At 34.7% G+C, this 27,415-nt stretch overlaps 1 protein-coding gene and 1 long non-coding RNA gene across 5 annotated transcripts in view; both read left to right on the top strand.

Annotated features, from left to right (window-relative positions):
- Positions 1-23,273, top strand: part of LOC121423827 (elongation of very long chain fatty acids protein 7-like) — a 41,623-nt gene extending 18,350 nt beyond the window's left edge. For 3 of the 4 annotated variants that reach the window (XM_041619330.1, XM_041619332.1, XM_041619331.1), the window contains exons 3-8: positions 286-473; positions 14,741-14,848; positions 16,301-16,357; positions 19,437-19,542; positions 21,623-21,759; positions 22,672-23,273. In XM_041619330.1, the coding sequence (XP_041475264.1) occupies positions 286-473; positions 14,741-14,848; positions 16,301-16,357; positions 19,437-19,542; positions 21,623-21,759; positions 22,672-22,935 (860 nt within the window). In that variant the 3' untranslated portion in view covers positions 22,936-23,273. The remainder of the gene's footprint in view (positions 1-285; positions 474-14,740; positions 14,849-16,300; positions 16,358-19,436; positions 19,543-21,622; positions 21,760-22,671) is intronic. The other variant, XM_041619333.1, reaches the window with a different exon arrangement.
- A 1,073-nt stretch (positions 23,274-24,346) lies between these two features.
- On the top strand, positions 24,347-27,213 carry LOC121424033. Its single transcript, XR_005971331.1, has 2 exons — positions 24,347-26,063; positions 26,830-27,213. It is a non-coding gene; the product is annotated as an uncharacterized LOC121424033 (long non-coding RNA).
- The last annotated feature ends 202 nt before the right edge of the window (positions 27,214-27,415 follow it).

Genomic DNA, 27,415 nt, shown 5'->3' with positions numbered 1-27,415 from the left:
TGTTTGTTTAAGGGGGGACTTACTTTTTTTGTTGTGTATATATTGACTGGCATTGAGGTTAACATGAAATATATTGACTGGCATTGAGGTCAACATGAAATATATTGCCTGCGATAGAATAACGTTGGCCCACATGTTTAAACAAGGTCAATTTATAAGACTATATAGGTACTTCATGTATGTCTGAATGAAAGGAATCTTTAATAGCAGTGTTGTATGACCAGCTAATGCAATTCAATGTGGTTGTGATTTATAGACCTCATTGATGCATGTTATATTATCCAGATCCTCGTGTGGATGACTGGTTATTAATGGACAGTGTCTGGCCCGGAACCTTCTTGGTTCTGGTCTATCTGTTCATTGTTTGGGTAGGACCCAAACTGATGGAGAAACGACAACCCTTCCAACTCAGAGAAGTCCTCATGGCTTACAACTTTGCAATGGTGCTGCTATCGCTGTACATGGTGATTGATGTAAGTTTGCATTTCATTTAAAGGTCAAGTCCACCCCAAAACAGTGCTGATTTGAATAAATAGAGAAAAATCCAACAAGCATAAATTTCATCATAATCGGATGTAAAATAAGAAATTTATTACATTTTATAGTTTCACTTATTTTTCACATTTTAACAGTGATGTGCACAATTCAGTGACATGCAAATGAGAAGGTCAATGTCCTTCACTCACTATTTCTTTTGTTTTTGTCTCACCTGCGAAGCAAAGTGAGACTATAGGCGCCGCTTTTCCGACGGCGGCGGCGGCGTCAACATCAAATCTTAACCTGAGGTTAAGTTTTTGAAATGACGTCATAACTTAGAAAGTATATGGACCTAGTTAATAAAACTTGGCCATAAGGTTAATCAAGTATTACTGAACATCCTATTAGAGTTTCATGTCACATGACCAAGGTCAAAGGTCATTTAGGGTCAATAAACTTAGACCATGTTGGAGGAATCAACATCGAAATCTTAACCTGAGGTTAAGTTTTTGAAATGTCATCATAACTTAGAAAATATATGGACCTAGTTCATGAAACTTGGACATAAGGTTTATCAAGTATCACTGAACATCCTGCATGAGTTTCACGTCACATGACCAAGGTCAAAGGTCATTTAGGGTCAATGAACTTTGGCCGAATTGGGGTATCTGTTGAATTCCCATCATAACTTTGAAAGTTTATGGATCTGATTCATGAAACTTGGACATAATAGTAATCAAGCATCACTGAAAATTTTGTGCAAGTTTCAGGTCTCATGATTAAGGTCAAAGGTCATTTAGGGTCAATGAACTTTGGCCGAATCGGGGGTATCTGTTGAATTACCATCATAACTTTGAAAGTTTATTGGTCTAGTTCATTAAACTTGGACATTAGAGTAATCAAATATCACTGAACATCCTGTGCGCGTTTCAGGTCACATGACCAAGGTTAAAGGTCAATGAACTTTGGCCGAATTGGGTGTATCTGTTGAATTACCATCATAACTTTGAAAGTTTATGGATCTGATTCATGAAACTTGTACATAAGAGTAATCAAGTATCACTGAACATCCTGTTCGAGTTTCAGGTCACATGATCAAGGTCAAAGGTCATGTAAGGTCAATGAACTTTGGCCATGTTGGGGTTTTTTGTTGAATAACCATCATATCTCTGGTCGCATGTCATAATGTGGTCCAATTTCGCGAACAGGGTAAAAATGGTCAAAAATTATATTTTTTTATATGTTATAGCTATTACCATTCTCTAAATAATGAAAAAGTTTTAAGTCTCGACTACCTTTATTTCTCCTTAAAATGACTAATTAACAGCTAATTATTACATAGACATCAATGTAAATGTGAATTTTGAAATGTGTTTTTCTCAAATTGGACCTGCTGCACATAAAATGGTGTCAAAAGTTAATGCAACATTGGATCACCCTAGTAAATTGCAGTTATAATCTTGAAACATCAATAATTAAATCTGTACAAAAAATCTAATAATTATCTATTATTGTATGCATATTAATTATACTAATTAATTAACAGTATTTAATTTCACATTTTTGCCCCCAAAATACCTGTCACTGTAATTATATGCTTGGCAAAACAACAACATCATGGGTAGAAATGTTTGTTGCAATGATACACAACATTTGTGCTAAAAATTGAGATTACAAATTAGATAATTAACAAATTCTCTCCGGTTTACTAATTGATTAGGTTGCAGATCAGAGCTGACATACACATGTATTCATGCATATTTTCAAAATTGACAAATTTTTATGACATATAGTTGTTCCCTGCTTTAAAACACCCAGAAATATGAGGATAACAGTCATATTACATATTATATTAAGTTGTTAATTAGGTTTAATTAATATTTTATCATTTACCACATCCACCGGCTCCGCATCCACCGGCTCCACCACCCCTGTTACTTCAAACTTAATGTGCTATAGTTTTTGTTCCTGATATTGTATTGATCTAATTCATATATATATATTTAGCCTATAGTTTTAGCTTCAAAATGAGATATTACTCAATAAATTTGGTCAAGATGCTGTGATGTAGCAACAATTTATCCATGGCACAGTGTGGAAAATTGTTCATACGCCACCCTTTTTGCATACCCAACTTATGAAATGCGACCCTCTGTAAGTTTATTGGTCTAGTTCGTAAAAAGTGGACATAAAGTGTAACCATGTATCACTGAACATCTTGTGCGAGTTAGAGTAGTATTCAAAGTCAGCACTGCTGCTATATTGAACCGCGTGATGCAGGTGAGACGGCCAGAGGCATTCCACTTGTTTAATAATAATATAGGGTATTTATAATGCGCACATATCCACCTTGTTAGGTGCTCAAGGCGCTCCTATATTACCCGGCTAAGCTAGGCGTTCAAAGCGCACACAGCTTTTTAAGGAATTCTTATTGGTACCCATGTACTTCACCTGGGTTGAGTGCAACACACTGTGGATCAGTTTCTTGCTGAAGGAAATTACGCCATGGCTGGGATTCGAACCCACAACCCTCTGTTTCAAAGTCCGAAGACTAATCCACTTGGCCACAACGCTCCACGCGGTATGTTTGCATACTGCCCAGGATTTGCTTTTGGAAAATTAAGCCAAACTTTAAAAATGTCATAACTATCTTATTTTACATCCGAATTTGATGGAATTTTTCAGCGTCATGCTTGTTGGATTTTTCTCTTTTTATTCAAATCAAATTTTTGTTGGGGTGGACTTGTCCTTTAAAGATAAGGACTTAAAGGAAAGTTCAATTTTTACTTAAGGATTCATGTTCTAGTTGTTAGGTCCCACATAAAATATGATATTAACACTGATTATTTTGAACCACTGTGCTTATATATTTGAAAAATTTCAGCCTGGATCAGTTGAAATGAATTATGCTAGTAACTTTTATAGATAATTGTACATCCACAAATCCTTTTAAATGGTCATATTTATAACTTACAATATCATCAAATGAAACACAGGGGTGTGAGTGGTCACAAATAATAAGATCTGAAAAAAGCTGAAGAGTGTTGAAAAAGTCTGAAATAGAAAGAGCTCCCATACTTTTTGTACAGAGGAAAGCCAAAAATTAGCTGAAATTAAGCTGAAAAACAAAACAAAAAAATCTGAAATGAGATAAAAATCTGAAATCTCACACCCCTGTAAACATCACTTCTCAGTTCATTTTCATTAATTTTAGTATTGCAACAAGTCTCAGTTTATTACATCAAAAGGAGTGCTTGAAATTTGAAGCCTGGGTCGGCATTTTTTTAAAATTTAAGTTCGATTTTTTTTATTTTTCATACAAATTACAAATAACAGAAAAAACAAGTGGAATGCCTCTGGCCGTCTCACCTGCATCATGCGGTTCAATATAGCAGCAGTGCTGACTTTGAAAACTACTCTATAGTCGATTTGACAGTCTCATAGGCTCAATACACCAACCTAGAAATGTTCTTTCCGATGAAGTTTTTTTCTTGATTCGTGTTCCTATGGGGTCCTAGAACAAATTCAGCTTGGTTGCCAAAAGTTGCCGTTTGGGCAATTTTGCTAATTTGCATAAATCCAAAATGGCCGCCAGATGTCATCTTGAAAACCTAACTTTTGAACCCCTGTCCACAAAATGATGAGTAATGACTCGTTTTAGGGGTTTAGAGATGTGTAGAACTGATTTCTGTAATCATTTTTGCAATATAAGGTCATCTTCAGGTCAAATCCAAGATGGCCGCCATATGCAATCTTGAAAAATTGACTTTTGTTCCCCTTGCCCAAGAATGACGAGTAATACCTCTACTTAGGGGTTTTGGGGTGTGCAGAATCCATTTCTGCTTTCTATTTTGCAATATAATGTCATCTTCAGGTCAAATCCAAGATGGCCGCCATATGACACCATCTTGAAATATCAATTTTTGAACCCTTTGCCCCAGAATCATGCATAATAACTCTATTCATGAGTCATTAGGTATGTTGATTCAATTCATGTAGTTATTTTGCACAAAGGATAATCTTCAGATCAAATCCAAGATGGCCGCCAACCGCCATCTTGAAAAATTACTGTCTGAGGCTTATACGTGTTAGAACTAATGTAAAGGGATTTCAGTAAGATACTCATTTCTTTTATTAATTCTCAAGTTTTTGTCCAAGAATCATGAATAATATCCCTCTTTTCGTGAGTTATTTGGTATGTTTATTCAATTTCTGTTCATAATTTTGCAATGTAGGATCATCTCCAGGTCAAAATAATCCAACATGACCACTAAACGCCATATTAAGAAAAAAAAACTACTTCCGAGACTATTGAACCTTGAAGAAGTGCTGTCCCTAATAAGGTTGTTGTTATGTATTGGAGCTCATGTAAGGGGATTTCAGTGAGAATGATTCATTCTTTTAATCATTCCATTTTTAGTTTGAGGTCAAGTCATGTCTAAGATGGTCAGATGGTTGATAGGTTTCGTCATTAACCGCTTACTTTAGCATTAAACCATTCAAGGTTTGGGCTATCGGGAGTTTTTATCCCTTTTTTATTTCTGTGCAACCATACTTTTCCAGTGAAATGACTTAAACTATTATTTGAATTAAAAAGTGATTTCTCTGTATTTTTTTTCCAAAAAATTGATTTAATTATTAACTTCCTTTATAATTATTATTGGACTTTTCCTCCTGACAAGAGCCATTGACTTGGTCAGCAGGAGTGTGCTCTTTAGCCTCCTGCAGAAGATAGGCTCCCAAGACTGTTCCACGGTCAGGATTGTTCTCATTCGTGAAATGTTTTACGGAAACGATGTCGCCCCTGCCTCTCAAGAAGTGGGAGTACAAGACCTAGTCATACATAACAGCTGCCTGTCTTGTGCATGTAAGGGGTTTGGACCATCCATCAGACTTTGAGACAGTCAGAAATCCTGATAGACTCAAGACACCGACTGTCCTCCAGATATGTATATCAACAGCACACACTCGTCTGGTTATGGTGGACTCCTCACCTACCTTGTACCGACTATATGTCTTTTGTCCCCTTTCACAGGACAAGCATATAAGCATCAGGATTGTAAAATCTGTCACAGTCATGGCCAAGCTCCTGCACGGAAGTAAGTCCTGGAAAACGTACGCCGACCAAGAAAAGTGGCTAAACACCTTCCATGTCAGCTGCCTCGGACGTATCATGCACGTTAAATGGCAGGACAAAGTGAAAAATACAGAGGCCCTTCAGCGTACGTGCTGGCATCAAAAGCTTATTCTCGCTCCTTAGTCAAAGGCACCTCAGGTGGTTGGGGCATGTTTGCCCCATGAAACCTTGGCGAATCCCTTCTTGGATTCACCAAGGTAAGGTAAGCTGTGTGATTGGTCTCACCCCATCGATAGATCACACCTCCGTTTTAAAGACACATGCAAATATGACATAAAACTTGCCGGCATAGACACTAACACTTATGAAGGTGTAGATGATAGTCGCCATCCATTCTATGGAGAGCTACTAAGTACAGAGCTACTAAGTACAGGGGTCAAGACGTCAGAAAATAATCGGAATGCTAAATTGGCAGACCAAAGGCCTAGGAGGAAGGCTAGGGCAGCATCTCTATATAAACGTGTCTCAGCGCCATCCTCCTTCATCTGTAAAAATTTGCTCTAGAGACTGCCACTCTAGAGTGGTGCTCTATAGTCACTCTCGAAAATGTAAGGCCTAGCGCTACACCATCGTCTTTTAAGGCGAACTGATGCCTACCAATCATTGGACACATTGATTTAGAAAAATAATATTGATAAAACACTTTCAAATTGAAATAAGACCCTAAAAGCCTCTTCAGTACAAAGGTATGAATGGACCTTAAAAAATACACTCGAAATGGATAGCCCAAACCTAAAGAGGATTCATTCTAAGTTGAGCAATTAATGTTGAAATGAACTTGAGAATTAATAAAAGAAATGAGTATTCTTACTGAAATCCCTTTACATTAGTTCTAACACGTATAAGCCTCAGACAGTAATTTTTCAAGATGGCGGTTGGCGGCCATCTTGGATTTGATCTGAAGATTATCTTTTGTGCAAAATAACTACATGAATTGAATCAACATACCTAATGACTCATGAATAGAGTTATTATTCATGATTCTGGGGCAAAGGGTTCAACAATTGATATTTCAAGATGGCGTCATATGGCGGCCATCTTGAATTTGACCCGAAGATGACATTATATTGCAAAATAGAAAGCAGAAATGGATTCTGCACACCCCAAAACCCCTAAATACAGGTATTACTCGTCATTCTTGGGCAAGGGGAACACAAGTCAATTTTTCAAGATTGCATATGGCGGCCATCTTGGATTTGACCTAAAGATGACCTTACATTGCAAAAATGATTACAGAAATCAGTTCTACACATCTCTAAACCCCTAAAACGAGTCATTACTCATCATTTTGTGGACAGGGGTTCAAAAGTTAGGTTTTCAAGATGACATCTGGCGGCCATTTTGGATTTATGCAAATTAGCAAAATTGCCCAAACGGCAACTTTTGGCAACCAAGCTGAATTTGTTCTAGGACCCCATAGGAACACGAATCAGGAAAAAAACTTCATCGGAAAGAACATTTCTAGGTTCGGAAAATGTCAAATCGACTACTAACTCGCACAAGATGTTCAGTGATACATGGTTACTCTTATGTCCACTTTTTATGAACTAGACCAATAAACTTACAGAGATATGATGGTTATTCAACAAAAAACCCCAACATGGCCAAAGTTCATTGACCTTACATGACCTTTGACCTTGATCATGTGACCTGAAACTCGCACAGAATGTTCAGTGATACTTGATTACTCTTATGTACAAGTTTCATGAATCAGATCCATAAACTTTCAAAGTTTTGATGGTAATTCAACTGATACACCCAATTCGGCCAAAGTTCATTGACCTTTGACCTTGGTCATGTGACCTGAAACGCGCACAGGATGTTCAGTGATATTTGATTACTCATATGTCCAAGTTTAATGAACTAGACTAATAAACTTTCAAAGTTATGATGGTAATTCAACAGATACCCCTGATTCGGCCAAAGTTCATTGACCCTAAATGACCTTTGAGGCTTTGACCTTAATCATGAGACCTGAAACTTGCACAAAATATTCAGTGATGCTTGATTACTATTATGTCCAAGTTTCATGAATCAGATCCATAAACTTTCAAAGTTATGATGGGAATTCAACAGATATCCCCAATTCGGCCAAAGTTCATTGACCCTAAATGACCTTTGACCTTGGTCATGTGACGTGAAACTCATGCAGGATGTTCAGTGATACTTGATTAACCTTATGTCCAAGTTTCATGAACTAGGTCCATATATTTTCTAAGTTATGATGACATTTCAAAAACTTAACCTCAGGTTAAGATTTCGATGTTGATTCCTCCAACATGGTCTAAGTTCATTGACCCTAAATGACCTTTGACCTTGGTCATGTGACATGAAACTTTAATAGGATGTTCAGTAATACTTGATTAACCTTATGGCCAAGTTTCATGAACTAGGTCCATATACTTTCTAAGTTATGATGTCATTTCAAAAACTTAACCTCAGGTTAAGATTTGATGTTGACGCCGCCGCCGCCGTCGGAAAAGCGGCGCCTATAGTCTCACTCTGCTTCGCAGGTGAGACAAAAACCATTACACAGATCAATCATACATTTCATTACTAAAAGTATTCTTAATCTATTTCATTATTAAAGCCAGTCGAAATAGAATTTATACAAAATATTAAAGTTATGAAGATGCTGACATTGTGTCTTCATCCTCTGGTTTAGAGAGGTCCATTCCAAGTTGAGATAATGTCTTGGTACAGTTAATGCTGCAAACCTCTTACTAAACGTGAAATGAGGATTGGAAGAATTCTATGACTCAGAGACTCACATTCTCAAAACACAAACATTTTTATTTTATTTTCAAACCAATGACTGAAGATCATATGTTAATGAAAACTGCATTTATTTTATTTTTTTGTCACCCTCTTTGTTCTCTTTCAAAATCAATAATTTGCAAAGCTGTGACTGATTGGGAAAAGAAGTTGTTTGTGGATTCTCAAGAAGGATTTTTTTTTTACAATAAACCAGCATATCAATTATAACAGTTTTGCTAAAAATAAGAAAGTGGGTTCTGCAGCTACAAGCACTTCCATTGACGGAACCATATAGTATTAAAAAATGTTAATTCCACATGTTCAGGGAAGAATTATTGTTGTTTCTCTTGAAAATGAGGAGAAAATTAGAATACATGTATGTCACATAATAAATACAAAAGAAATAGTGTGTGGATGAAGTCATAAGTCTCCTCATTTGCATACCGATCAGGATGTGCATATACAGTAACTGTTTTGTGAAATAAAGCAACACTTTTTGTCTCACCTGCGAAGCAAAGTGAGACTATAGGCGCCGCTTTTCCGACGGCGGCGGCGACGGCGGCGGCGGCGGCGGCGGCGGCGTCAACATCAAATCTTAACCTGAGGTTAAGTTTTTGAAATGACATCATAACTTAGAAAGTATATGGACCAAGTTCATGAAACTTGGCCATAAGGTTAATCAAGTATTACTGAACATCATATTAGAGTTTCATGTCACATGACCAAGGTCAAAGGTCATTTAGGGTCAATGAACTTAGACCATGTTGGAGGAATCAACATCGAAATCTTAACCTGTGGTTAAGTTTTTGAAATGTCATCATAACTTAGAAAATATATGGACCTAGTTCATGAAACTTGGACATAAGGTTAATAAAGTATCACTGAACATCCTGCATGAGTTTCACGTCACATGACCAAGGTCAAAGGTCATTTAGGGTCAATGAACTTTGGCCGAATTGGGGATATCTGTTGAATTCCCATCATAACTTTGAAAGTTTATGGATCTGATTCATGAAACTTGGACATAATAGTAATCAAGCATCACTGAAAATTTTGTGCAAGTTTCAGGTCTCATGATTAAGGTCAAAGGTCATTTAGGGTCAATGAACTTTGGCCGAATCAGGGGTATCTGTTGAATTACCATCATAACTTTGATAGTTTATTGGTCTAGTTCATTAAACTTGGACATTAAAGTAATCAAGTATCACTGAACATCCTGTGCACGTTTCAGGTCACATGACCAAGGTCAAAGGTCAATGAACTTTGGCCGAATTGGGTGTATCTGTTGAATTACCATCATAACTTTGAAAGTTTATGGATCTGATTCATGAAACTTGTACATAAGAGTAATCAAGTATCACTGAATATCCTGTTTGAGTTTCAGGTCACATGATCAAGGTCAAAGGTCATGTAAGGTCAATGAACTTTGGCCATGTTGGGGTTTTTTGGTGAATCTCTGTAAGTTTATTGGTCTAGTTCATAAAAAGTGGACATAAGAGTAACCATGTATCACTGAACATCTTGTGCGAGTTAGAGTAGTATTCAAAGTCAGCACTGCTGCTATATTGAACCGCGTGATGCAGGTGAGACGGCCAGAGGCATTCCACTTGTTAATGTAATAACTTCCTTATTTTACATCTGATTTTGATGCAATTTATAGTGCTATACTTCAATTTTTTTCCCTTTTTTAAAAACAATTTGTTGTTGGGTGGACTTGTCCTTTAAAGTGGAGTAGGGTCTAAGCGACATGTACATCTTTGGTTTTTGTCTCACCTGCTATGCAGGTGAGACTATAGCAGAGTGAGACTATAGGCGCCGCTTTCCCGACGCCATCACCAAGTCTTACATGTAACTGAAGGTTAAGTTTTTTGAAATGACAGCATAACTTAGAAAGGATACGGATCTAGTAAATGAAACTTGGCCATAGGATTAATCAAGTATTACTGAACATTCAGTTTGAGTTTCAAGTCACATGACCAGGGTCAAAGGTCATTAAGGGTCAATGAACTTTAGCCAAATTGGGGGTATCTATGGAATTACCATCATAACTTTAAAAGTTTATGGATCTGATTCATGAAACTTGGACATAAGAGTAATCAAGTATCACTGAACATCCTGTGCGCATTTCAGGTCACATGACCAAGGTCAAAGGTCATTGAACTTTGGCCATGTTGGGAGTATCTGTTGAATTTCCGTCATAACTTTGAAAGTATATGGATCTGATTCATGAAACTTGGACATAAGATAACGGTAATCAAGTATCACTGAACATCTCATGCGAGTTTCAGGTCACATGACCAAAGTCAAAGGTCATTTAAGGTCATTGAACTTAGGCCATTTTGGAGGTAATTATTATATTGGTGTCAAAACTTTCAAAGTCTATCTTTTTATAAAATGTGGATATCTATCAAGTGTCACTGACGAGTCTTAGGTGGCATGATCAATGTCAAATATTTATTGTCAATGAACGTAGTATTGTATCATTATATGAATGGTGTTTTTTGTGAATAATTATTTTAAAGTAGTTTTCAAAGTCAGCACTGCTGCTATATTCAATCGTGTGATGCAGGTGAGACTGCCAGAGGCGCTCTACTTGTTCAAGATTAGCCTGAATTTTATTAACTTGATTTCAATTGTTCTGAGTAGATATGAAGGATTTATTCATGTTTTGATCTTTTGATGATGTAAAGATGATTAAAAAAAACTGCCACAAAAAAATTGTCAATCATTTGAACTTGTTTAAATGGAAGTGATGTAAATCAATAATTAAAAAAAAAGTGATTTACCCTGTATTCTGTAGGATGAAAGTGATTCTTGGTGATGTTGCAGATCTTAAAGGTCAGATTACACAGTTCAGAGACATTTAGACCAACAATTAGTGCATAAGGGCATTTTCACGGTAACTGACATTACACGGCACAATGTTTTCGCACCTTTCATTGTGTGTATCTCTAAAACAACAAATGATGGGAGTTTGCTTTTGATAGAGTTAATAAAATTAACCTTGCTGTATACTCTGATACTAAGTTTTTCTATGTAACCACATTTTTCTACGCATCAGCAAGCAAAAATGTGTCGGTAACTGACATTACGAAAAGAGACATGCAATTTTAGGGTGTTCATTAAAATTAAAATATCTCATGTCCCTTAGTAGATAGAGTAATAATTTCAATATGTAAATATACATTCGTTACTAGGTTAAGATGTGTCAAAATATTAAACAATTCGTTTTTGTATTTTTGGGGCTATGATAATTTTTCCGCAACCATGCTGGTAACTGACATTACACTTAATTTGCCATAGAGATAACACATATGGAAGTCAAATGTGTGGAATCATTGCATTGTATATTCTGTGCAGGGCTTCACATGAAAATGAGCTTGGTGTGGAAGTATACCCGAGTTTCTAGGAACATTTCAATGAGAAAACTTTTTCTTTTTCTTAATTCCTTTCTTTGATTTGAACATTTTTTATCATTACTTGTCGGTAACTGACAATACACATTAACATTTACCAGTGCTATATGATCTTCAAAGGCATAATTTCCTTGGTACTTATATGTGAGGCTTTTTAAAATCATAAAAGTTTCATAATACTTCACATTCTTAATTATCAAAAGATAAGAAATGTATGTTTTACTTACTCGGGGGGGGGGGGGTCATAGCAGCTACATGTTTTCCTATAGTAATTTAATATTGCATTGACTGTACACATGGATTTTTCTGACTATACACCCATAATATATTCAGTTTTTTATTGACTTTTTAAACCTTTTCCTTCTCCAACCTCCCCCTCCCCTCAAAAAAGGCAAAATGAATAAGGGTCTCCTCCCCTAGGCTACATGTACCCCTCCCCCGAATCTCATGCAGCCATGTAGTTTTATTGATTTCTATTTTGGTCAGTGCAAGCAATGCTTGTTCATATCTGTCTGATTTTTATTCTCTTCATAATTTTTTAATCATTTTCTTTGCTGATTTCTTTTTAAGCTGTCAACAAAAAAATAAACTCCAGCTTCTAATCTGAAACTGAACTATTTGTAAATTAGAAAAAAAACACACAGTTTTAGTAGATCCATGCAACATTGATCAGAACTGTCAAATTTCACTTTTCATCTATACTTGTAAACCAAAAACAAAAATTGTATCACACATCCACACTACTAACAGGCATAAAAACCAGGAATATACTTTTAGCGAGGCAATGCTCAAAAGAATCCTAGAAACTAAAAAAGGGACCCTGGAAATCCCCTTCATCACAATGTTAAGCTTAAAAATATTGCAGATTTAGGCAATACAATAGCAAGCTCCTTCTGGTGTGACTTTTAAAGTGTAAGACTTGAATAACAAGTATACAATATTTCTTCACCATAAAATTGACCACATATTTGCATTTCAATATTGGTAACCAATGTTTTTATTTATCATGGTAACTGATATTACATATATCAGTAACTGACATTACATTTTCCACTTGGTAACTGACATTACATATATTCAATGGTACCCTATGGCTTCATTGTTAATTGGTAATCTTTGATTTAGGTGTAGAAGGGAGGGGTGTTACCTAGAGAGGAAATGTATCAAGTTTCATATAATATATCCTCTTTTCCAAGAAATGAGAAAAAAAGTTCATGTTTTCGGTAACTGACATTACATACCATATCACATATTTCATCAATGTTTTTTTATCAGTTGAATGAATTACTGGTGTTTCTTTCTGTGGGATTTTAAACAGTGTTATTATAGCAAGCTAAATCACAGGCGAAAACATCATGATCAAACCTGTTCTTAAAAATCTGTCAAAATAAATTATGTATCAATATACTATTTTCAACACTAATTTGTATCCATACTTTGGCAGCCATTTTGAAATAAAAAATGGCTGCCAGAGCCGGAAAAAATTTTTGTCTCAGAAACTTCAGGTCTTGTATTATTAAAAAACATAAAGCATTTGACAAGAATATCAACTTGATATTTTTGTCTCTGTGTCCATCTGTGGTGAAAATGCCCACAAGCTTTGAAGCGTTATTTGGTCAAAATGTTCTTATAATTTCTTTTAAATTGGTTTATAGTACCTTATGCCAGATGCACAAAGTAGATATATCCACCAAATAATGGGAATACAAACAATAATAAGACACAAAATAATAGGCTATATACATTTCTTTATTTTTTATCAAAAAAAAAATTGGAGCAAGTTCTGGCTGATTTGGGAAGTAATTTCCTGGCATTGAATCATGAACCAAATAAAAAATCATACATTGTTATTATAAAAAAGGTCTGGCTCTGTACTGTATAGGAATATGATTATTTTGGTCATAGGTGGATTATACAAATTACATATTGATCACAAATAAGAGAAACAAAAAATTATTAATTTTTTTCTATTCAACACAATATAACATTTATGTCTTACACCTTTTCTGAGTGGATATTGGGTTCATTAAGCAATTTTCTTTCAGAAAATATACTTTTACTAGGATAGGTTGTATGCAAAAATCACCATGTAATGCAAAAGTAGGCGACCTCATGACACATGACATATACATGTAGGTCACTTAATTCATTTATTACACAAAAATTAGAGTGAAAAGTAGGCGACCTCATGACACATGACATATAGGTCACTTAATTCATTTATTACACAAAAATTAGAGTGGAATTGGGCGTTTCACGTGTGTATCACTTGTCAGCTTCAGTTTGGAATTAGAGCTTTTAGTTTTAGTTCACATTCTTTTCTTGAGGTAATTGCCAAAAAAGTGTCTAAATCTGTTCTTGAAACTTGTTATGGGTTTAGGAGTCTTTTGGCTGTGTCCAGACTGTCCATCCAATCTTGTGGGAATACCACTTTTAAGATAAATGAAAGTAAATGCAGTATTATGAGTCTGATTGTCACTACATTATCTTGATCTGCTGCATTTACATTTTTGAACTCATGAAATCTTAAGCTGAAAAACTATCACACTGAAGAACACCAACACAGATAAGCACATGTGGGAAAGTATTATTTTTGTTTTCGAAGAAAATTGTGCTCACATTTCTTGCTTATTTTGCTAATTTCTCAGCAATTACACAATTTCTTCCAAAATCCTTAAGCAGGTATACGGAGTCATGGGTGGTCATTTGATTAAATTCTGAACAATGTAATTTTGAAACCATTAAACCAACCAGCATTTCATTATTCAAGTCTTTTTTCCTGTATAATTTGAGCTTTAATATCAAGGGTCTCCTTTTATTTTATTTTTAAAATTTTTTTTACTGAGAACAGAATGCATAATTCTAAATAATGTTCACTAGTTATTTTTTTTTAAGAAAAAAGTTAAAGGATTAATGAATTTGAATTGAACATGTATTTCATGAAATTTAATAGGTCTATTTCCAACATTATGATCCCCAGTTTGGTCGTGGAGGCTGGTTGAATGGCTACACTTATGGCTGTCAACTTGTGGATTATAGCAACAGCCCTCAGGCAATGACAGTAAGTAATAATACTCGTATGGCTGTTAACTTGTGGATTATAGCAACAGCCCTCAGGCAATGACAGTAAGTAATAATACTTGTATGGCTGTTAACTTGCGGATTATAGCAACAGCCCTCAGGCAATGATAGTAAGTAATAATACTTGTATGGCTGTTAACTTGTGGATTATAGCAATAGCCCTCGGGCAATGACAGTAAGTAATAATACTTGTATGGCTGTTAACTTGCGGATTATAGCAATAGCCCTCAGGCAATGACAGTAAGTAATAATACTTGTATGGCTGTTAACTTGTGGATTATAGCAACAGCCCTCAGGTAATGACAGTAAGTAATAATACTTGTATGGCTGTTAACTTGTTCATTATAGCAACAGCCCTCAGGCAATGACAGTAAGTAATAATACTTGTATGGCTGTTAACTTGCGGATTATAGCTACAGCCCTCGGGCAATGACAGTAAGTAATAATACTTGTATGGCTGTTAACTTGTGGATTATAGCAATAGCCCTCGGGCAATGACAGTAAGTAATAATACTTGTATGGCTGTTAACTTGTGGATTATAGCAACAGCCCTCAGGCAATGACAGTAAGTAATAATACTTGTATGGCTGTTAACTTGTGGATTATAGCAATAGCCCTCGGGCAATGACAGTAAGTAATAATACTTGTATGGCTGTTAACTTGTGGATTATAGCAACAGCCCTCAGGCAATGACAGTAAGTAATAATACTTGTATGGCTGTTAACTTGTGGATTATAGCAATAGCCCTCGGGCAATGACAGTAAGTAATAATACTTGTATGGCTGTTAACTTGTGGATTATAGCAACAAATATATCAGGCTTTGAGAAAGTATAGTCAGAAATATTTATCTGAGGTTGGACTGGCAATTACTGTTTTCCCTGAAATAGATTGCCAGTCCAACATAGGGTTAACAATTTCCACTCTATGCTTTAGCAGGAATTGCCTGACGTATTTTTTTTGTATACCTCTTGTAGACCAAGTCCTTGCTGATATGTAACCAAACTAGACCAGTTCTAATGTTGCTGGACCTAGTCCTACAACGTAGACCTGTCAAGCTGTCAGTCCCTGTGTAGGCTAGAGCTATTTGCAGCAATGTGTTTTCTTATTGAAATTATATTTTATCACAAATTGATCAATCGTTTATCTAGAATACTAATGAATATTCATAAGGGGGATATGATATTTTATATTACCTTGTTGGAGATAAAATGTTATTTTAGTTTGAAATGTCATATGCATTTACAGTTTATCAAAGTATTCAATAAATTCAATTTATCTATCAATGAAAGAGGCAGAAAACTTGATGTATTTTCATGGTATAGGTTATTGCAAGTAATTCACGATGAAGTGTGATTTCTCTCTTGTTGAAATGATTGATATAAAGCAGTTTTTTTTTAAACAAACAATCTTGTATCCTCTCTCCCTCTTCAGATGCTCAATGTATGCTGGTGGTTTTACTTCTCCAAATTCATTGAGATGTGGGACACAGTAAGTAATACTTATGATTTAAAAGGAAAGTTAACCCCAGTATCATGTTTGTAGCACCTGAAATGATATTTGTTTATAAATTATGCATGATGGATTTTTTCCCATATGGTTTTATATATTAATGTTGTTATGGTTTGTTGTTCATGTTTATGTTCCACACAAGTTTTTCAATTTAAAGGGCTATGATACAGATGTGAATAGCCTTTCTTGAATATTTTAATTATTAAAAAAAAGAAAATATATGTTATGGTTTGGTTAAAATCAATGTGAAAACACCAGATTTATAGATTTTTTAATATTTATTTTGATTTTGTGATGTCACATAATGATTTGAGCAGCTTCCCCATTTTTCATAAAGATTCCATAAAATGTCAATTACTATGCTGTCATTTACATTTATTTTGGACGTGCTTCCTTGACATAATTATGAACTAGGGCCTAGTCACTACAGTTAACTGTAGTGACTGTGACTGTTAGATCAAAAGTGTAAAAAAAATGTTGGAAAGAAATTAAAACCCCCTAAAAATTTTCAAAATATTCCGTTGAATATCACACTGCTTTAGACTTTGATTATACATGTACATGTATATTTCAATCATAATAAATTCCATATAAATGGAAAATAAAGAGAACCATAGGTCTTAGATTTTGCTTTTAAAGATGATTGCTTTATCATGGTTTGAATTTTCCCATTGAGAGAACAGGAAAGAAAATGGAAATGAGATAAGAATTGGGAATGTGGAAGAGAGAGAGCAGGAAAGAAAATGGAAAGGAGATAAGAATTGGGAATGTGGAAGAGAGAGCAGGAAAGAAAATGGAAAGGAGATAAGAATTGGGAATGTGGAAGAGAGAGCAGGAAAGAAAATGGAAAGGAGATAAGAATTGGGAATGTGGAAGAGAGAGAGCAGGAAAGAAAATGGAAAGGAGATAAGAATTGGGAATGTGGAAGAGAGAGAGGGGGGAAAATGATGGTGTAAGAGAAAGAAATAGAAAAAAGTCAAAGATATATTTTACACATCCATACTGCAATAATGCAAACATGTATTTAGGTAAAATTTATTATTTCAATCGAAACATCTAAAGCTGGATTCATGTGAATTGCACATACATGTACATGTATGTGCAATGAACAGAAATTATTTTGGAATGAAATTTAATTTATTTTCCAACATATATTAAAACTTAACATTCAAGAATCATTGTAAGAATATACATGTAATTAATGAATTAGGAGTTTGTGAATTCTCTACAACATGTATGATAATGTACTGATCAATTATAATGGCAACCAATAGTGCACACATCAACCTTGTAATCTAAACCTAGGTTATCATATCTTCAAAAGTATAAGGACTTATTTCATAAAGCTTGGACATAAAGGTAATCAAGTATTACCCATCATTTGGCTTAAGTTCCAGGTCACATTATCAAGTTCAATGAATGTTGAGCTCATGGTGGTATCAACAGCAAAATTTTAACCAGGGTTAACTTTAGATTTTGTTACTTTCAAGATAGTTTAAGCCTGTTGCATAAGTTAAAAATAGGCAAATCAAATTTCTGGTCACTGGGAGAAGGTCATTTGATGTCAACACACTTAGTATTTGATTATTAAAAGAATATGTTTTTGTGAAAAATGATATATCCTAGTCCGTTTTCAAAGTCCACAATGTTGCTATACAGTGTGTATAAAAAAAAGTTTACACTTTGAAACAGCCATGGGAATTAAGAAATATACAACATGTGGGTATTTTTTTTTCATGTATAATCTTGGGTATGGGTCTCATTTATCAAATGAAAGTAAAAGTTTTGACAGAATGTTACACTTGAGTGAGCACTGTCCATTTTTGTAAAGTTCACAGAAATCTGTTTGCGCAGAAATGCTCATTTTCACGCTGTGTCAAGGGGAAAGGGGCAAAATCAAACTAACCCTGCGAAACATTTCTCATGCATTTTCCTTGCACTTTTAGTCAATACAAAAAAATAGATACATGTACATTCAAGCTTTTTTGTAACAATTTTGCCACACAAATTGAAATTTCAACACTTGTAAAGCACACAATTAACCCTTTTTTGTCAGCTGGATCTGAGGACTAAGCTGAATCTGAATAAAAGTTTATATCAGACATGTCCAGCATTTTTTTATAAAGTTTTATCATTTAAAGTGGGTTTACATTTCATTCCAAGCTTGACAATGATTAACAAAATGAAAATCAAGCCTAAGTCATTTCATGTAAATCACAGCTCAACGTAAAGCAAATATCGTCACGAAGGCCTCGGTGTGTGGAGAAGTGGGGTGGGGCGCAATTCTCTCTTCAAATTGTTTTGGGCAAGGAAACAAGTTTAAAAAGGTTAAAGATGTCTTCAAATCAATTTTACCAGCTAAATTCCACGTGTTCTTCATGATGAAGGTCTACTTGTATTCGCATAACTATTTCAAAGTTCTGTGCAAATCATTTTGCACTAACTTCAAAAGTAAATGGTGCTCTCATGCGGAAATATTTTTTGACAGTTATATCGTTTGCTTAAATGGATATGTACCAATGTTAAAATGTGGAAAAATCTTCAGGATATTACAAATGTATAATTTTAGTGCAAAATGTATAATCTAAGTGCAAACTTTTTTTTGGATACACACTGTATATTGAATTATGTAATGCATACAAGACTGCCAGTGGCTTTCCATTTGTTCGAGTATTAAGTTGACAAGTGATACATTACATGTATGCAGCGCTCTCTCTCTATCGTCAATTAACTTAGGGTTGATTAATAAGACAAATTAGTCTCTTCAGATTTGAAGGAATAAAATTAAATAATTCATTACAAACAAAATATCTATTAAAAAGAAAAAAGCAATGGATTTTTTTTTGGGGGGGGGTGCTCGCAAGTGATGTCACAAAATGAAAACATTGAAAATTCAGAGCTCAGATATTCTTTGAAGGATTTTTGTGAAAACTTCATTGATGTTTCATCTCTCATTATTATATTTGTATTAAAATCAAGTGGATCGTAGGATTGATTCCCCTTGGAGTGAAGTTGTGATAATTCTCAACATATATATATTTTATTATTCAAATTTTAGTTCTTCTTTATACTTCGGAAGAAGAAGGCCCAGATATCGTTTCTGCATGTATTTCATCATGCCATTATGCCTTTCACTTGGTGGATCGGAGTACGCTTCGTAGGAGGTAAGAGCCTATCTCAATAACAAATGGTAATAGTGGCTACTTTTGTAGCGCACAGGTTCACCTTTCGGTGCTTATGGCACTGCAAGTAAGTGCATTATACACATAAATAATGCTAGAATTCTTGAGATAGACAGTGTCAAGCTGCATGTCAATCATTTGCAATGATATTAGTATACAAATAATGCTCACGTTATTGCGATAAGGCCTGCACTAATGTCACAAATTTTAAAATGTGCATCATTTGTTTATAAAACATGTCAGCAGTATGTAATGGCTAGGTTGTTCCAAGCCCTCCAAACATTCAAGGATTGCAGAAATAAAGAGATCACACCTGTTTTCTAATATGACATCACAGGCATATCTACATGTAGTATGCACGTCTAAGTAAGCGCATCAAATTACTTGCCATAGCTCTTTCATTCTGAATGCAAATTTGCGATAGCGTCTCAGTTTTTACGTGCTATGGGTAAAATGATGCACCCAAAATGCACAGTGCTGGGAAACAAAATGCAGTGATGGGAGGTTGCATAGAATTAAAAGGTGACTTTCATATGCACTCATTAATCACTCAACTTAATCAAATTTGTCAATTTGCTAGAGTTCCTTACACACAGGTAAAACGTGTTTTTTCGTACTTGGTATCACATGTTGCAATTTATTATTGGAGAAAAATTTTGTAAATCAGCCCTTTGGTCCAAACTAACAATCAATTTTCAATTCTTCCTGAATGTTGAAATTTTTTTCAATTACCATACACTAGACTTAAGATAATTATTATTTCAGTTTCTTACCTTTCTATACACTGAACTGAAACTATTGCTTCTTCGCACGCATCACGAACCGTCCTCGTGGAATAGATACAGTGTGCTATCGCGCCTCGCGATTTCACTACGAACGGTCCTCTCTGTTACGATGCCCAGTGTGGCGTAAATAATTCACTTCAAGAAAATATAAAGATACGGGATGAAACTTTGGAACCGAAACTATCGAACGTAGACACCGGCAAATAATTTGCTTTTCTTGTAGGTGCACTTATTGCTGGTTTTAAAAAAGCTTTTCTTTAAATGCGTTTTCTGCAAAATTAACTTTCGTATCGAAGTGCGCAGAGAGGACGGTTCGTGGTGCGTGCGACGGCTTTATTCATCTGCTCTGTTCAATTTACTAGAGAAACAGCTTCACAAGCTTCAAAATGCTGCTACTCTGCATATCTGTCAAACAAATATTCACATACATGTATTGCTCTTATTCTGAATTCACTGAACTGGCCCTTTATATGGATCGGATAACTTAAGGTTTTTTTGCTTGCCTTTCATTGCATTTGGGGCCGCAAGATATGAATACATGATTAGCCCCATTGAAGTATTATTGGCCAGGTTCTAAATGTTAGGAACCAGGCCAATAATACATTGTCATGAGGTTATGAGGTTCATGTGGGCCCTCAGGCCCTGATGGACCAATTCCCACCAAATTTTGGTAGTGAGGGTTTTTCATCATGCACTACCAAAATATGGTATCAAACATGCTGAAATGCAAAAAAAAAAGTTTTTGTGACGTCATCACTTCGGTACTCTCATCCTTTTATCAATTATTACATACCAGCTAGGTGCCTATGCTTTTCAATATCTTGTTTGCTTGTAGTTCCAGAGGTTTAAAAAAACATAGGGGGGAAATCCTTTGCTCATGCATGCCCCATACTAAGGAATAGACTTCCTGAAGACATCGAAAATTGTATCTCTATTCAGTCTTTCAAAAATGTTCTTAAAACTTTTCTTTTATACTTCTTAATTTCTCAATGCACCTTGAGAACTCTACAGAGAGTGGATTTGGCACTTTATACATCACATATATTATTATAATTATTCATTATGGCTTGTCCGCTTTGCATTATTAAGTTACAACAATTTCTTAACAATTTCAATTCATCAATTTAATAATGTGATTTTGAAAATGAGAAAAATTTATAAAAACCTGTTTTTAAAACTCATTTTGTGTAGCTGTCAAATGAAAGAATAAGCATAGGAAATCATAATGCAATACCTGCAAATTATTCCATGTATTGGCTTTTATTTTGAATTTGTAGGTGGATTTGGTACCTTCCATGCATTTTTAAACAGTTTTATCCATTTCTTGATGTACATCTACTATGGCCTTGCTGCAATTGGTCCTCATATGCACAAGTATTTGTGGTGGAAGAAATACATGACAAAGATGCAACTAGTAAGGATTGTTTTCTTTCTTTTGATTTTATTTGATTTTTTTTTGTCAGATCTCGGGCATACAAAGTTCAAACAATGCAACAAGTTTGCAGAGTGGTTTCGATATAGTATCCGTAGAAATTTCAATCCAGTAAAAGTTTGACATTCTATAAGGAGAAAATTGCAAGTTTTATTCATGAATTTTGACTATGTTGTTGTGTCAACATTGAAATTGTAACCAAGGATGAGCTCTAAAATAGTATCATAACTTTTAAAGAATGTGGATCTATTGCATGAAACTTTGATATATGGGTAATCGAGTATCATTGATCATTTTGAACAAGTGTCGGGTCAAATGATGAAGGTCAAAGGTTATTTGGAGTTCATTAACTTAGTATGAATGGTATTTTTTTTTTATAATTATTCATCTTTAATTGTTTTCAAAGTCAGCAGTGCTGCTATTTTGAATCGCATTCAGGCAAGAATGCCAGAGGCATTCCACTTGTCTTCTATGTTGTTATTCCTGTACATATTGTGTATCATTTTATGCTGGGTTAAATAAATAAGTTGAACTGATACAAATTTTGCCAGAAATAAAAAAAATCAAATATGGCTTTTATTATATTTTTGCAAATTTCATCAATGTTGCATTTACAGACAATCCTGTGATCATTAACTTGCAATGTTTCAATGACCATAACTTACTTTGACTTTTTTCTGAAAGATGAGATGATAGTTCTTCCATTTGATGGTTAGTTGGTTTTTGAATGAAAGTGAAAAATGCAACTGCAGCCCCCGTAAAAAAGTTAATGCAACAGAAGTTGGACATTCAATAGTCCCAAAAATGTTTCTGAAATTCGAAATATCAATCACAATATGACAGTATATTGTGGTTATTTCAAGGATTTTTTTTTTTTTTACATTTGCATTGCAGATCCAGTTCACTCTGGTAATGTTACACTGCAGTCAGCTTCTATTCATCGAGTGCCCATACCCCAAGGTCTTTGTATGGATCATAGCTAGCTATGGGTTCATCTTCTTTGTTCTCTTCTTACACTTCTACATAGCAGCTTACCTCAAGAAAGGTAAACCCACCATGCTCTATGGGAATGGAGACTCTAAGGTTGAACATAATGGCGATGGACGGCACGGTAGCAAGACAGATTCTAACAGCAATGGTTATCATAAGTTGGATTAATGTATGGTCTTGATTTATAGTTTCAGAGGTTCAGGGTATAGAAGACTATAAGAGCCCAGGACCATAGAGGTTGGAACCAACATGATATCAGGATGATATCCATCATGTCATTGTTGACAAGTGGCCTTGTGTCAGATCATCAATGCATTTCATCACTCTAGTACATTACCTTGGAAAGTTCTTACATCACTGTGAACTATAATTATTGAAGGTCACCTTGATATTAATACCTCACTCATGTTGCAAAGGCAGCACTAGCAGCATGGCATGTCTCATGACATAAAGTATTTCAATTAGAGCAATCATCTTGATCAAGTCAAGTTTAGTAGACTATATCACTTACTCTACAAAAAGAGCTTGAAGCAGACAACCTATAGAGGTTCCAAGACTCGATGGTAAAGCTGCTGGATACATCACTGATATATTTCAGTAAGAAATTATTGATGGTTCTAGTCTTCTAACAAGGAGATCTTTGTGCAGTCAATCACAAGAATCAGGGATCCCCTGTCACAGGGAGAATACCTTTATGCTGTAGGCATTTATTGTGTGATTTATTTTGTTGGTGGTTTTTAATTTTTTTAAGAAGGAATGTTTAATATCTTTTCTCACTTGCAGCATGTCTTTGAAATGTTATCATATAAAACTTTTTTAATTATTGTGTGTGAGCATGAGCCATTTTTGTCTCGCCTGCATAGCAGGAGACTATAGACGCCACTTTTCCGATGGCGGCGTCGACAACATTGAAATCTTAATCAAGGTTAAGTTTTTGAAATGTCATCATAACTTAGAAAGTATTTGGACTTCATGAAACTTGGACATACGGGTAATCAAAGGTCATGTAAGGTCTATAAACTTCGACCAAGTTGGGGGAATCGATATCAAAATCTCAATGAAGGTTAAGTTTTTGAAATGTCATAATTTTTGAAGTATATGAATCTAGTTCATGAAACTTGGACATAAGGATAGTGTATCACTGAAGATGCTTCATGTGTTTCAGGTCACATGACCAAGGTCAAAGGTCAATTTAGGGTCAATGAACTTTGAGCATGTGGGGGGGGGGTATTTGTGGAATTATCATCATAACTTTAAAATTTTATCTAGTTTATGGAAACTTGAGACATGGGAGTAACCATGTATTCCTGAATATCTTGTGCTTGTTTCTGGTGACACGACCACAATCAAAGGTCATTTAGGGTCAATGAACTTTTGCTGTGTTGGGGGTATTTTGTTAAATTGGCATCATAACTTAGAAAGTTTATGGATCTACACATGTAGTTCATGAAACATAGACATAAGGGTAATCAAGTATGAATGATTGTTTTGCACATGTCTTAGGTCACATGATCATGGTCAATGGACATATTTTATTATCATATGAGTGTTTTCTTTTGTGAATAATGATTCATTAGCTATTGTCAAAGTCAGCACTGCTGCTATATCGAATCGCATAATGCACTTGTTATCGTTTTTTTTTTCAAATTTTTTACAAAGTGTAGTGTAAAATGTAGTGTAATGGATACTTTTATATACATAATCCTGCATTTTCCTGATAAATTTGTTGGGGTTTAATTTCTTAATGAAACATTTTCGGTGATATAATTTTTTTACTTTGTCATACAAGTGGTAATCTCTGTATTAATCTCTTCTTGGATGTTTTTATAGAAGATAAAAATTTTATTAAACAGTGAACATCTGTGGATCATGGATGTCGGAGCTGAGGATTATTTTTTTTTATGGGGGTGGGTCATCTATTGTTGCATGAACAAAGGATAATCCTTAGCTCCACTGTCCATGTCTATGATATGCATTGAATAAAGTGTTACATACCCTTATCAATAAAATCATTGATAATGATACTACCCTTTTTAATAGGGTAGTATTTCAGTTTTGTGCCATGAAGAATATCTGTCTATTTCAGATATACTGGTAAGTAGAAATGAGGCTGATGAAATATTAGATTTATCAAAATAGAGGATCAATTCATGAAATCTTTGTCAGTGATTTTCACTTATTTGCTGCTAGTCAATCAGATGTAAAGATTGTATTTTGACAATAGTCATTAAAAATTACTTACTTCAGTGACATCATGCTCCAAGTCATCTCAGTCCCTGTTTCATGAAAGCTTCATTGCATACTGAATTCTTGCAATTTGATTGGTCTTTTCAACTGTACCAAAGATTTCTTGTATCTGATACACATTTTATGAAACGGTCCAGGAATGACCTGAACGAAATAGATGGTCCTAAGAAAAATTCAGATTCATGAATTCTAAATTTATTTTGCTATTGATGAAGATTTTTAGAATGAAAATATAGTGTGGTAGAATACTTGTAATATATAGAAATCATTCAAAATGATCATCGTCAATTATAATTGTGGCATGCAGACAATTCAGTACTATATTTAATCTTATGGAAAATATAATCATGTTAAAAAATCAATAATATTGATTGTGATATTGTGATATTATTAAGGACTGAGACAAATGCTCATCCTGGAATATTATCTATATCATTTGATATCCTTTACATGTACATACCATCCAAAGTAGTATTTGAAAATTTATGAAATGAATGAATGAAGGGCATTTGATACACTAAGTGACTTTTAATTTCACAGTATCATTTGTGTGTCATTATTACCATGATTTTTGGTCCAAATTTTTAACTGATCAAAGCAAGGGAATATATACAGTAATTTGTACTATTCAAGGGATGAGGAGAATAAATACTGTTTTTAAAATTCCTTTTACATGTAAGTGCCATTATTTGAATAAAAAGTGCCAGTTTTCTCTATATTTTGGCAGTCGTCCATTCATCATCAATTACATTTATCCAATACATTAATTACTCTATTTCAAGATAGAGATTTTGAAATGATTGTTTCCTCATTTTTGTGTTTGTGATGTTGATAAGATTTTATTAAACTCTATCGACCCCCAATCGGGAGTATGAGAGTCTCTACAAGAACCTATTTACAATAATGAAATTGTGTATAAAATGAACATATTTACAATGATGAATACAAATGTTTGCATTGTGAAAGTACATGTTGCAAAAGGCTAATACAACAACAACACAACCCAATATAAATGAATATATTGTGTTATTACATTGTAAAATGCACTGGTTTAACCCTATCTAGGCTGGGGTATTTTGTGAGTTCCTATGGCCGGGGGGGGGGCCTCCCAGGCCCCCCCTAAGATCTCGGCCGTCGACTGCGCGATCGCGCCGAAAATTGGCACGCGGGTTGCCTGGGACATAATCTACAAGATTGTATACTAATTTATTTCATGCGAATCGCTATTAAGTGATTATGCTAATTTATTCGTAATTAGTATGCGAAATCATACCTTTTCCTCTAACTCCCTAAACAAAGCTCCAAATGTACTAATTTTTGGTATAGAAACTCTTTGTGGTGTCTTTAGCAAGTGTACATGAAAAAAATTGTGATATCAAATCATTTTCTTATGTATTATATTGTTTTTTGCAATTTCTTATGTATTTCTTTGTTTTTTTGACCTTTTGTTTTTCATTGTTTTTTCAATGAAATTTGTTGGGGACTCTTCTGTGATCATAAAAAGCATAAAATGAATACATTTAGACTAGCAAAACTAAAAATAATCATACATTTATGAATTTTGGTTGAAAACACAATTTGCATTGACTTTGTACACGAAATCATGTTTTTGAGCCATTTTCGGTCTGACATGCACTTACACAATGTTGCGTAATTTCGGAACCACATACCCAGGTGACGCAAAATTGGTCTCAAAAGTTGCGCAAGACTTGAAAGTAAAAAGTCAGCGAGTAGCGCGGTCAAAAAATTTCGCACGGCGAAAATATCGCGCAATTCGTTGAGGGGGGCCTCCGAGGCCCCCCCCGGCCTAGATAGGGTTAATGACCCTACCACTTCTAGTAGTTACATTCACTCTGGTTTTTATCAAATTCATCAAATGATTTAGAAAAGTACAACATTAATTTTCGAATTAATTTTTTTTTCATTTTTTTCAAATGGCCCCTTTTATCTAGATTAAATAATCTACCCATTTGGTAAGCACAATGTCTATAAAAGATTTTTTAGTATGTTCATCTGTCTGTCTTTACTTAAGAAAGGACACACAAATAAATAATGGAACTCATCTCCAATTTCCTTCAGCGAGCATAACGTACATCATTCACTGATTCTCGAGATAATTGTTATTGACGGGTTACTTATAAGACCTGCATCTGAATTTACTTAATGTAGTAGTTGCATCCTAATTAAAATTTGGAAATATCTCTCAAAACCCAATATTTTTTCATATATTTATAGTTTGAACATATAAGATTTGACCATGTTGCTGCATGCCAATCTTGATTGGACTTTAAACACAAGGCTTTTAGAAATCAATCAGTTTCATTACCAAAACCTGCTTTCTGTAATATATCTTCAATGCAGCTCATCCAACTGCATAGTTGGATCTTTGTTCATATTAAAA

This window comes from Lytechinus variegatus, chromosome 11, assembly GCF_018143015.1.
Source record: "Lytechinus variegatus isolate NC3 chromosome 11, Lvar_3.0, whole genome shotgun sequence".
NCBI lineage: Eukaryota > Metazoa > Echinodermata > Echinoidea > Temnopleuroida > Toxopneustidae > Lytechinus > Lytechinus variegatus.
The sequence above is the reverse complement of the archived record's forward strand: the minus strand, read 5'-3'. Positions and strand labels throughout refer to the sequence as shown.